This window comes from Columba livia, chromosome 2, assembly GCF_036013475.1.
Source record: "Columba livia isolate bColLiv1 breed racing homer chromosome 2, bColLiv1.pat.W.v2, whole genome shotgun sequence".
Lineage (NCBI taxonomy): Eukaryota > Metazoa > Chordata > Aves > Columbiformes > Columbidae > Columba > Columba livia.
In genome coordinates, this window is record NC_088603.1 from 140,832,899 (window position 1) to 140,845,271 (window position 12,373).

Sequence of the window (12,373 nt, forward strand, 5' to 3'; positions counted from 1 at the left end):
AAAGGGGGAGAACAGAAGTCTCACTTACAGGCTTGTGTTTCAAGCAAGACAAAGTTATCCTAGTAAAGGCAACTCCACAGATAATCCTTAAAAGCTATATAAAAATTTAAAAGCCCTCTGCGCTTCTCAGTTCAGCAAATCCGCTCAATGACAAGATTCTCAAATAGCCACAAACGAAAACCACGACAGCAATTTCCCACCAGGTAAGGGCCGGCAGGTGCTGCTGCTGATGCAAGAGGTCCGGCCGGGCAATACCTGCGCTGTGACGGAGTCCAGCTGTGACGCCATTCGTGTCCTCCCCACGCAGACCCTGCAGGAACTCCGGCACCGTGAGTTCCAGAGAGACGCTGAAGCTTCCCATGACCAGTTCACCTACACATTTCAATCTGTGTGCGGACATTCAGACCTCGGGATAAGCAAATGCCAAACGCACTGAAATGCAGTTAATACAGACTTGCAGAATTTTCTATTTGATTTTGGCAGAACTGTTCTTAAAAAGGAAAACTGAAGAGTTTATAAAAAAGGTCAAATCATACAAAGCTTAAAAAAGAGGGAATCAAAGCTACTAAGCTAGTTATCTGCAGTTTCCTTAGAGGAAGCCAGAGAAATGCAAGTGTCAATGAAGCAAAGAGTACGAATACAGAAAAAGCTCAGAATGGCATTTACAGATTCACAGAGAGAGACATGATCCACAGCTTGTAAGAGCATTATGAAGTTAGAGTGAGGAGCGCAGGGAGATTCCTCCGAGAAGGCTACCACCGATCTGCTGAACAACCATCCCCACGGTGCCAGGACTGCCAAAGAGGGGTGCTGATGGGGGTCCCCGCCAGCCGCACAGTGGGTGCTGGGGGTTGAGCGCAGACCTCTCCCGCCCCTGTGCCAGACACCCCCAAGGGCCCGCACCCCAGGTCTCTGCACAATCCTCTTCGGGTGCACGTGTGCAAGTACACTTCCAAAACACAGCAGCTCTGCATACAATTGTGCAAATGATACAAAGATAAAGGTAGGTTAAGAGATTAGAAAATTTTCTTTCCTCCGCCACCCCGCACAACTGCTGCCCTACAAGAAGGGTTATTGCCTTTGATTCACGAATCTGCCAGTTTACAGCTTTTACACTGCACATTGTCTGATGACCAAATGACTAACTTGCAGGAAAGAAAAGTCACTCCCAGACTAACCAGACGACAAGTCCATACAATTTTTCACTTCTGGAAAACTAACAACACTGGAGCAAGCGATCTACCTTCTGTGTTGGATACAGTCAGCTAAGGAACAGAAACCAGTGCCGAGAGTTAGCCATGGAAGTTAGCACTAAGGTGTCAGTGTTCCCTAGATTCAGAATAGGAGCTAGTTTAGTAGGTGGTGATAATGTTTTATTAGTAGCTACCTTTATCTCCTGTTTCAGCTAAGGATTTAGACTATTAAAAACATGTAAACATTACAGAATTTTCCTTTTAACTAGTTTCTCTACCACATCTTAAAAGTGAACTAACAGAAGGGCTTAAGTCAGAGGGAGATGAAGTGTATGATTTTAATAAACATTTTTCTTATTAAAATCTTGATATAGTTTAAATATACCATACAGAGGAAAAAAGCTATTTATAAAGCTACATACACATTTCAAGTCAATGACGACAGCACAAATCATTCTAGATTCCCTCTCCACTTATCAGAATGCCTTGTGTGTGTATATATGGTGGGCTACGGTTAGTTACCTGCGTAATTTTTGTCTAGCTTTACATTACAGGACTTAAAAAATGTTTAAGCTATATACAGAAATATATATACATATAACATATATTTATATGTTATACATACACATACACTTATATACAATATACACACAATACATATATATATACACACAGTACTTTACATTTATATATGGCCTTTCATCCAAGGGCCTTGGATACTTTTTAATACATCAAGCCTCACAAAGCTTTGTGAGGGAGGGAGCTTTATTTTTTACAGACTGCAGACTTGATGCCTATTCTAGACAGTTCCTTTGTTGCTTTATACTAACTTCACACATTTCAATTAGAGGCGTTTTTGGTAATGGAAATAATTACACCAGTTAGAAATCCAGGCATAAGGTATACGTTGCTTCGTACCTTTTAAAACTATCCTCCTTAGCATATGAGAACAGCCGTACCAGTACACATTTTCTCTATACTAACACACCTATAGCTAGACTTGTGTAGCTGTACTGCTTTTTGTTTTTAATTGATACTAGCATAGTAAAATCTAATAAAGTCTTGAACTTAAAATACACTGGAGGTCACAACAGGAAATCCAGAACAGACTCCAATCCTCATACATTCAAGCTATCCTTTTCTAGGACAAGTGATTTAGGAAGTATTAATACATGCAAAAAATAATCCTACATCTGTTTACTTGATTTATCTGCAGTTGAACTACACAAGCCCGAAACAGCCTTATTTAGAAAATAGGATTTTCAGCATCAGTGCTGAAAACAATGAGAACTGCTGATCTCAACTGTCCTCTGTACCTCTAGCAACTAGATAAATGACGAAAATAGAGGCTTTTTTGAAAATCACAGCTGTAGGTAACTTCTGGTCATCATCGACTAGCTGACAGAAATGAAAACCCAGTGGAGTTCTGGCAAAGGTGAATTCTGTTGTAAGTTTAGCTTGTCCCAACAAAAGGAAGAAAGAAAACAAAGTATCACTAACATGGACTCATGGGGTTGGAGAAGCAAGAAAGACAGAGAACACCACAACAAAAGGTTTAACCTTCAATACTTTCGTCTGCTAAGCTCTTAGAAATTTGTTTTGACGCAGAAAAAGCAGCTCCTTCCTTTTTTAATCACTTCCTAACTCTCAAAAAGCCTCTCAAGCATTAGGGAAAACACGTCCTAGGTTACGGTCAAAGACTGCCCCCCCAAAAGCAACCAGCCACTTCCAAAGTGAACATACAGTAGAACCCCCTACAAAGCAGTTTAAGAATTTTATTCTAAGCTAATTACCTCGAGGTTTTTCAGAACAAGCCACTTTCCCTTCAAACCAATTCTGTGAAAAGAAGGGGTTGCCTGGCCCGTTTCATTCAGGATTCTCTGCTAACTGTAAAATGTGGGCTGAACGTCTTCTGCAGGTCAATTTTTCAGTTACAAAATTCAGAATTTTAATGAACAACTGTGTTTAGTGTATGCTGTTAGATAAAGTATAAATGGCTAAATAAATAAAAACTATTGTTTCTTCAGTATGACTTTGTATTTTGTCTGTAATTTCTTTATTAAAAAACTGTAACAAGATACTTAAAAAAAGGCTAGATACAAAAGAAGTTAAGCTGCTCACGAACATTGAAGTTTCCCAAAATGTATCTTCAATAATCATGATCTTATAAACATTTTACAGTTACCAGAAAGTGCCCAGGCTGAGTTTACATAGTTAGATAATGTAGTACAAGTGTCGGGTTAGAACTGGTAGTGGAACAATCTCCTGACTGTCTGTTCACTGAAACAGGGATACAAAAATGTTGATTGTGAACTAGGAAATACTGTGCATTGGCCTCATCATATGTACAAAAAAAAAAACAAACCCAACACAACCCCACTAAAGGTACAGATTACATGCAAAATATTAGTGATGGTATCTGATGCACCAGAGTTCAATGCAATCAGAACAAAAATTGCAAAGAAAGTGGTTTCGTAAGTGAACGATCCCAACTCCAGGATCTGAGCTGTCAGGAACTTTTTACAAGTTCAATATACATGATACACAACTGCAGCCAACCACAAATTAAACACCATAAAAAAAGTTAAAATAAACCACAGAACATACTTAATTTTTTATTTCGAAATTCCCTACTCCCTCTATACAAGAACCTTTGCTGAAACACTTTCCACAAAGGCAGCAGTGAATTTTCAGAACATTTTACATATTTTCCCTCAGCAAAAAGATAAATCACAGTGTAAATTATATTGTTCTGCTGTCATCTTTGGCTGGGGTTAGGCAAAGGAGGTACTGACCAGCAAACTGTTGCAATCAGATATTGCCAGAGCTCCTTAGGCCTTTACGTTACAAATTTAGTACAGGAATGTTTGCATTTAAATCTTTAAAGTACCACCAGGGGTATGACAGCATTAACTTTCATAAACTTTTATAGACAAATGGAAAAATCTACAAAACTTAGCTAGTAATATTACACAGCAATACACACTTTTTATACTCTACACAAAACCAAAATTCTTGGTCTTAATGGCGAGTAACAATTTCTGTTTCAAAATCTGCTTAGAGGAATAGAGTGGGACATAAAGGCGAGAAATGCAAGTGTTTGCTGTAGGAAGATGTTGGTCATCTGGTGGTCTTATTGTGATTGACGGCATAGGCTGGAATCCCTCCTCACTGGCAGGCAATGATGGACTTGAGGTCCAAAAATAAACCTGAAAAAAGAAGACAGCATTTAAAATTCACGTTACCTCCATGTTGTCTAGAGATGGGATAAAGAAGAACTGCACAGTCACAGCAAGCTGGATCACACGACATTGCGTTCAATACGCCAGCGAAACTCAGTGCTCGTGCTACGTGCTTTTGTGGTAGCTTCCTTCTCTTCCTTTCCTCAATTACTCATTACATTATATACTTCTCTTAAAACTGACAAAAGCAGCACTCAAAATGATCCTGTCTCAAAAAATCCTCTGTAAATGAAATGTCCCCAAATCCATCACGGAAGATGGTGAGTGCAATCAATACAAAATGCAGGAATCTCTCACAAATAAAGTACTTGTACAGACAGAAGGCAGCAACATACAATGTTTGATTTTTGTCTCAAGTGTGAAATATTGACTTGCATAGCATAGTCATTACCAAAGTGTAACCATAGATACTCCTTAACAAATGTGCTCTAGATTTTCTGCTTTTCAAATTAGTCCTTGTTTCCTTTTATCAAACTGTAAAAGAAAGATAGCACCTTAAGTAGAAGGAAGATAAAAGCAAATAGTTTTAAGAAGCATGCAGTGAAAACAATTTACAGGCAAGTTTTCCAAAATGAAACTCCCTGAACAGTATCTTGATCTTTCATGCTTCTCATCAACTATTCCTGAAGGGCTCCAAGAAAGAGACAGTATCATTACCAACATCTTACAGAGAGGACACGGGTGTTGCCCTCAGGATACACAAGTCAGGAGAGCAGGAGATCCAGAGAGAAAACTCAACCTCAAAACTCTCCTAGCCCAAAACACAGTTGACTAACCAGAGTTACTCAGCTCAAGAATGACTGTGCAGACACTGTAACTGTGCTTCCATCACAGACCTGTCAGTGTGGACAAAGACACACCACACTTACTTTCAGTTGCAAGGAGGTCTAGGATTCACACCTTGTGTTTCCAGAACTGAAAGTCTAACCAATCCCTACTCCCCTGCACCACCACCTTAACTCTTCACATACAAAGTCTCTGCAGGTAGACACAGTTAAAAACAGTAGTTATGTCAGTTATTCTTCTGCACATTTCCACTGAGAAACGACAACTTACTAGATCTTGTCTTTCTGTCATACTCATCTTCTCAACAATGGACCAAAACCAACGCTTGAACTGCAAAAGCTTCTCAGCATTTTCTCCTGTGTGAAATAAAAGAGATATGTAATTCAGCTGGTACACTGAACAAGAAATATTAAGAGATCTATTTTACATGTACTGCAAGTTGGATCTCAGCTATAATCTTATCATAAAGTTCTGATATTGGACACAACAGTAATTTCAAAACTAATACACATACTTCCGAATGTAAAGACTAACTCTGACACACCTCAGTACAACTCCCATCCTCTCCATCCCCAAAAGCCCACCAACAGCAAAATGTATATAAGAAATTAGACTGCATTCAGCACATTTATAGCTCTAAAGTTAGGTCAGAACTTTCAGAAGGAAAGATATGGTCCCAATAATACAACCATTGTATTTAACATCAAGTGACAACGAAGTTGGAAAATGTGGCTGTCCCCCCCAACTGAGGGTAAATATTTTCAAAGGTATGTAAAAAACACAGTAATAATTTTATTAGGACTTTCAGTGATTAGCTTATGTCAAATTAGAAGAGGTAGTTTAATGCTAGTAACTCTACTCAACACAAAACAAACATTGTGTTTGCAACGCTGTTTCTGAAGAAGTTATTTCATACCTGACTCATCATTGAAAGAGGTAAAGCTGATTAGCATTTGCACATTTACTTCACCACAGCCATTTACCAAAAGTCTGAAATCTTCTGCTGTCAAATCTTCTAGTGAATTCTTTGGAAGTACATCCAGGAGACCCTTCCTCATTGCCTTAAAGTGAAAACAACAAGATTTGCATTATAGCCGTATCACTTTCAGACTGGGTTTAAATACATCACCGAGAAGTTCCATGTGAACTCCCCTATTAACTTCAAAATTCATTATTCTCCTAGCTGTTCTGTTCTTTCAAAGCTTTGCCATCCGAGATGCAAATTTTCCAAAACAAAGGACTGCACCAATCTGCTAAACCCTACCTATTATTGCAAAAGAAAGCAATAATGTTTTGAACTAATATTTCACCAGGAGCAGAAAAAAAATGCACTCACTAGTGCTAAAACGTTCAGGTATTTTCCTGAGCTACGCTGAATCTGATGAGAATTACAAAACATGCATCTTGCATGTTACTATCGCTTTGCTTCCTCAGACACTTACATGACAACTCTGCTTGAAAAGATGTTATACACAAATACATATATTTTATATAAATAAGCTGTATCCTGAAAAGACTGGAAGTTCCATTTTCAAATGGAAAAATATGAAAAAATTTGTTTTAGTAAATTCCCAAATTAATACAAATGTTATGGTGATCAACTCTTTAAGTAAACAAGAGTCAAATATTAATGTAGGCAGACATTGAGACTAAGTAGCTTGACTCTAGGAACATGTTCTGTGACAATTTTGGACCTGAACTGCAGAGAGGTAATCCAGCAGTCTCCTGGCTTATCTCAGAAATGCAGCAGGAAACCACAGTGAACAGAAATGAACGAGTTTAGATGTAGTATCCTATGACAGAAAGTGGTTCTAAGTACTGGACCTTCATTAACTATTTACAAAAATATATAATTCCACAGCTCTTAATTAAAAATGTCTTCAAAAATAAAATAATTTTAAATATAGTTTTATAGTCAATTGTTAGGTTTCCTGCCAGGCTAGTAAAATAAGAACAAAGTTGTATGTTTCATAACTGATTTTTCCTTTTAAAACAAAGACATAAGTCAAACATTCAAGGTGATTTATGTAAATATTTTGAAATTTCTTTTAATCTTTGTAAGGCTAAATAAATCAAAGGTGACAGATTATTAGAACAAAGTAGCTGCTAAATACAAAGCAAAAATTCCAAGAGGATATATGCCATTTGAGCTCAATAAATGAACATTTATGTCTAACCAATTCGATCAAGTTTGAAATACATTATCTTTCATTCTATAAAACAGCGGATTTGCTCAAAGTACTCATTCTTCACAGTACTGCATAAACAGCTATACAATTATAAAAAAATTAGAAAATTAAATATTTTTAATCAAGCTGTCAAGACTTCAAAAGAAACCTCATTAGCAATAGCAGAAGAATTAACTGCTTGAAATCTTACATATTTAATTTTTTTTTAAAAAAACACTCCACCAAAGACTTACATGTAGAGGCTGCTCTGCTACTACCAACATTCGGTGTTCTGCGTATTTCCGGACATACTCATATACATTCTGAGGAGTGACTGGTATATTTACACCATTGGAAATAAGTTCAACCTATGGCGAAGTAACAAGGACCATTAAAAAAATAAGTTGTTAAAAAAAAAAAAAAAAGAATACAAGGAAATGAGATTATTACAACAGCCACAGTATGCTGCACAGTGGTTTACTGCTTAATTTCCCTCTAATAACAGACAACATTTACTGCGACAGGTTAGCTTTAAAGGTCCCCTGGGACAGGGGACGTCAAACTCATTTTCACCAGGGGCCACATCAGCCTCACAGTTGCCCTCAAAGGGCTGAATGTGATTTTAGGACTGTAACTACTCCTCCATTTATACAGTCCTAAAATCACATTCAGCCCTTTGAAGGCAACCGTGAGGCTGATGTGCCCCTCAGTGAAAATGAGTGACAGCCCTGCCCTAGGATTAACTATACTATCCAGGCTTTATGGTAGGCTCTACATCACCTTCAAGGAAAAAAACCCACACCTAGTTATCTAAGTAGAGAACTATATTTGAATCCAGGAAGGGTAAAACATTATCTCTGCCATCTGAGAAGAGCATGGATGATGTGTACATTATAACGCGCATAAGCTGTGGCATTCTGAAACTGCAGAGAGACAGAGTTTTAGCTGTGCTTACCTGCCCTCCACCCTCCTCCTTACACAGGTCTATGGCAAAGGCCAAGTCCATCGCTGCAAACACCGCATCAGCATCTGTGCTCTGGGAAGCCAGGATGAGTTGCCGAAGGCTTTCATACATAACCGGGTCAAAAAAAGCAAAGTCATGCCAGTTCACCTATAAAAAAAGAGATGTAAATCACGTGATCTGCGCCTATTCTATGCACTAGCATACAGCAGCGCATAGCCCAGGGAACCAGGCATACAAACTCTTGGAAATAAAAGCAGTCGAACTCCTGTTTTCAACCTACTTTTGAAGGTCCATTAGAATACTCAACTGAAGTGCATTATCAGAATGTAAAGACAGACCTGTAAAGCCTTTCTTGCTATAAAGGGCATTGAGGTTATAAAGAAAATTTACACATAAAAAAAAAAAATCATCTACATATCACCCAGTTCAATAGAGATTTGATGGAGGTTGACTGAAGCTGGAAACTATTTGCATTGGTGCTCCAAAATATTGAAAGTTCCCCTCCACTTAAGCACATGCATACTGCTCCTATATGGACACATTAAATGACTGATGGCGCAGTAGCTGCATACCAGTTCCCAATGGTTCAAATACAATGTCTACTTCTTGCTGTTTTCTATAGTTTCTTCCTTCTTTGTTCACTATCGTCCTGGAGAGAAAAGAGTACTAACTAAACTAAACTAAATCTAACTAAAATATTCTTTGATGTATCCAACATTTAATGGGAAAGAATACATATTCAAGAAGAAAAACCCAAATAAAAGAATTAGAAGGTAATCTCTCTTGGAAAATATATGGGGATATTTGGAGGCATATCTTTCTGCCATGAACCCTTTTTCATTTCATATGTATGCTGGATAACTGATTATGTGATCTACATAGTCTTTAAGGAAAGACTAGCAGTAATAAACCTCAGTTTAAGTTTGTTGCATCAGGTAGAACTGACAACACTATTGACTAATGCATGAAATGTGCAGTACATAACTAGTGTTTATATAAGGAAGCATTTTTACCAGAAGTTTAGGTAATTATTACCCTAAATTAAATTATCCCTACACTTAAGAATAACTTTTCATTACAACTGAATTCAATGAGTTCTCTCAAATATCATTAAGCTGAGATGCTATTGCCTAGTACTGTCCAACACTGTCTTTTAGAGCCTTCGGTCTCAGGAAGAGGAAAAGGAAAGGCAGTAAGCTGTTTCTGAAGAGAGGCAAATGCATTTAACCTGTAACAAATAATTCCATCTTAGTCAAATACCTGACCTCTACTCACTTCAAAATTTAAGTGATGAAAAAATTCATACTCCTCAAATTAAATTTAACACACCCTTACCTTCCAATATCAGCTCTTCTTGTCAATACATGCACGTCAGGAAAAAAAGCCATTTTTAAATATGAGATATTATGTAATTAAAGGAAATGCAAGTTTCTATATTCAACTTACCTTTCTGCCAAGAAGAACTTTGATTACATGTCTATTTAGCGTGATGGGACATAGTTCATTCTGCAACAAGCACAATCCTAGGATTCTGAAAATAAATGTTTGGGTTTTGTTACAACAGAAATTACATTGGAGATCTTTCAGCAAACTCACATTTTAAAAGTCAAAATATTCTAAGAAACAATCTGCAGGTAGCTTTCCAGCCCTATCAATCCCCAAAAGAAAATCATGGACATCTATCATTTCAATAAAATATTTCCTGCAGTGTAAGAGTTCTAGACTGTAAAAAAAGAAAATAATAAATATTTAACAGGAAAAGAAACCTCAAGATGACATGTGCAAATTCCCCACTATTTAGCTCCACGTGAGAAATACAGAGCATAAAAGTAATGAAGTTTTTGCAGCTTGGATCATTGATACTCTCCGTGGTATTTCGCATATTCATCTTTTACAGTTTGTCAGACTAGAAAGTCAATAGTAGCATACCTGCCAATGTTTCTGAAACAATTCAGCCTTGCTTCTGTGTTTTTACCAGGTCTTGGTGTATAAAACCCTCGTTTTCCAGGTTGGTAGAAAAGTGGTGCATTATCATCCCCATCATCTGTATCATCTAATTCCATATCTACTACGCTGCGGCTGGAACCATGTCGCTTTCTATTTTCCTGTTTTGAAAGTCAGAACAGCAATTAAGAAACATACTTCTAGTTACTGACACACATCCACAACCTATTTGCTACTAGACCCAAAGATTCAAGTTCCATTGGTTAAGAATTTCCATGATATTTCCTAATGGTAAAATGTAATACTTTTGTGTAATTGCTGCTTAATCTTTTCAAAAGAAAAACAGAAAGAAAACAAAAAAGATAACTCCACAAGATAATTAAACAGAACTTTGTTTTGCATGATAAAAAAATGATATAAAATTAAAATGATATAAAATTAACTGATACAACTGGATCTTATGTAAATTTAATTTCTGCAACAGCTTGTTACCTGCACTTTATCTGAAGAGTCCAGCAAGCCAAGATCCAATATACTGTCAGCACCATTCTCCCTTGACAAGGGAAAAAAATAAAGGCAGATTTAATTTCGCAATAAGGAACTGTCATATTCTGAAACTAGACAGATTAAACCAAAGCCAGCAAGTCATTTGTCCAAATAAAAATAACTAAAACAAAGCAAATAATAAGTTTCGTGTATCAGAGTTAGATGTAGCACAGTACAAGTGCTGTGGACACAAAATTGGTTTTCAGTTCTTATCTAAATCCTTGATACCTTACCTGCCATGTGCAATTATGAGTTCCATTGCTTCATCAACTCTTGCTCTAAGGGAATCTTCACTAGCTAGTAACAGAAGCAGCTGAGCAGGGGACAATTCCAACAACATTCCTGTGATTTTACTTGCAAATGCCTGAGGATAAGGAATGACACGTCTTACTGTTCTCATCCAGTTCTCTCATTTTCAAATACAATTTTATGAAAGTATTTTAAATATATAAGGCATTACAAGATAACTCCTAAACTGCCAAAGAATATGAAAATAGCCCTACATGTTCAAATATTTTCAGTCATGTTAAAGAATAAGGGACTTTTTAAATGAAAAGATGACAAGAACAATGTATCATTAAATGTACAGACAGATCAGTCTTACTGGTTGCATTGCCTGCACTCGAGGGTAGAGCCTTTCTCCAAGGGCTTGTCTGTGCGCTGGAAGGGGGTCAGGGTCATCGCTGGGATTTCCTTCTGATGCCGGTCTAAATGGCCGTGTGTCAATGGAAAGTTGTCTTCTAAAGTCCCTTAAGAAAATTAGAGCAGTTTGTACTCATTTCAGAGGAAATATGCAAAAAAAATCCTCTGGAACAATATAATTTGCACACAGATTGAAAATAGCGTTAGGTTTTATGCTGGAATAGTAGTGTTGTTCACAGCTGCTTGGAGAGCATGATTCAGAAACAGAGAATCATAATGAACCAGTGATTTTAATAGTACGAGTATTTTGGATACAGCAGTCAGACATGCCACCAACAATGTTGTTTCTAAACCACCTCACAATTTTATTGTAGCACACGTTTTCATTGTTTTAGCAAGAGAGATTGATGGCATGTGGTTGAGACATAACCTATCAATGCTAAAGTAAACATAATTATTCTTTGAAGAATTAAAGTATATATTGAATTTAAAGAAATTACCCTGTAAATTGCTCCTGAAAATGAAAGAGACAGACACATTTACTTGAGGAAGTATTTTTCCTGAAGATAACCAAGGTAGTTGTTCTATTTGACAAAGTATCTCCAACAAATAAAAAAATGTATCACTTACCTATCCCTATCTCTCCGAGAACCAGCTCGTAAGCCACTACTTCTCCGCATTTCTCTCTCTCGCTCCCTTTCCCGATCTCTCTCCCCTCTATTTCGCAATCTCTGCATCAGACCTGAAGGGGACAAAACCTCATAAGCTTAAACATCTTTGTACTTCTCTCTCCTACCCAAGTTTCAGTGTAAGGAGGACAGCTTGAAAGACATCAATGAGACAGAACCACTCCACTTAAAGTAGTGATCAGAGTGCAGTCCAACTTAA

At 37.3% G+C, this 12,373-nt stretch overlaps 1 protein-coding gene across 21 annotated transcripts in view; it reads right to left on the reverse strand.

Annotated features, from left to right (window-relative positions):
- Nucleotides 1-3,222: 3,222 nt before the first annotated feature.
- Nucleotides 3,223-12,373, reverse strand: part of UBR5 (ubiquitin protein ligase E3 component n-recognin 5) — an 83,537-nt gene continuing 74,386 nt past the window's right edge. For 18 of the 21 annotated variants that reach the window (XM_065054159.1, XM_065054158.1, XM_065054160.1 and 15 more), the window contains 11 exons: nt 12,116-12,227; nt 11,448-11,592; nt 11,077-11,207; nt 10,790-10,850; nt 10,283-10,458; nt 9,800-9,884; nt 8,345-8,500; nt 7,644-7,757; nt 6,138-6,282; nt 5,492-5,577; nt 3,223-4,402 (listed from right to left, as the gene is read on the reverse strand). In XM_065054159.1, coding sequence (XP_064910231.1) covers nt 4,190-4,402; nt 5,492-5,577; nt 6,138-6,282; nt 7,644-7,757; nt 8,345-8,500; nt 9,800-9,884; nt 10,283-10,458; nt 10,790-10,850; nt 11,077-11,207; nt 11,448-11,592; nt 12,116-12,227 — 1,424 coding nt within the window. In that variant the 3' untranslated portion in view covers nt 3,223-4,189. The remainder of the gene's footprint in view (nt 4,403-5,491; nt 5,578-6,137; nt 6,283-7,643; nt 7,758-8,344; nt 8,501-9,799; nt 9,885-10,282; nt 10,459-10,789; nt 10,851-11,076; nt 11,208-11,447; nt 11,593-12,115; nt 12,228-12,373) is intronic. The other 3 variants (XM_065054143.1, XM_065054149.1, XM_065054145.1) reach the window with 1 other exon arrangement.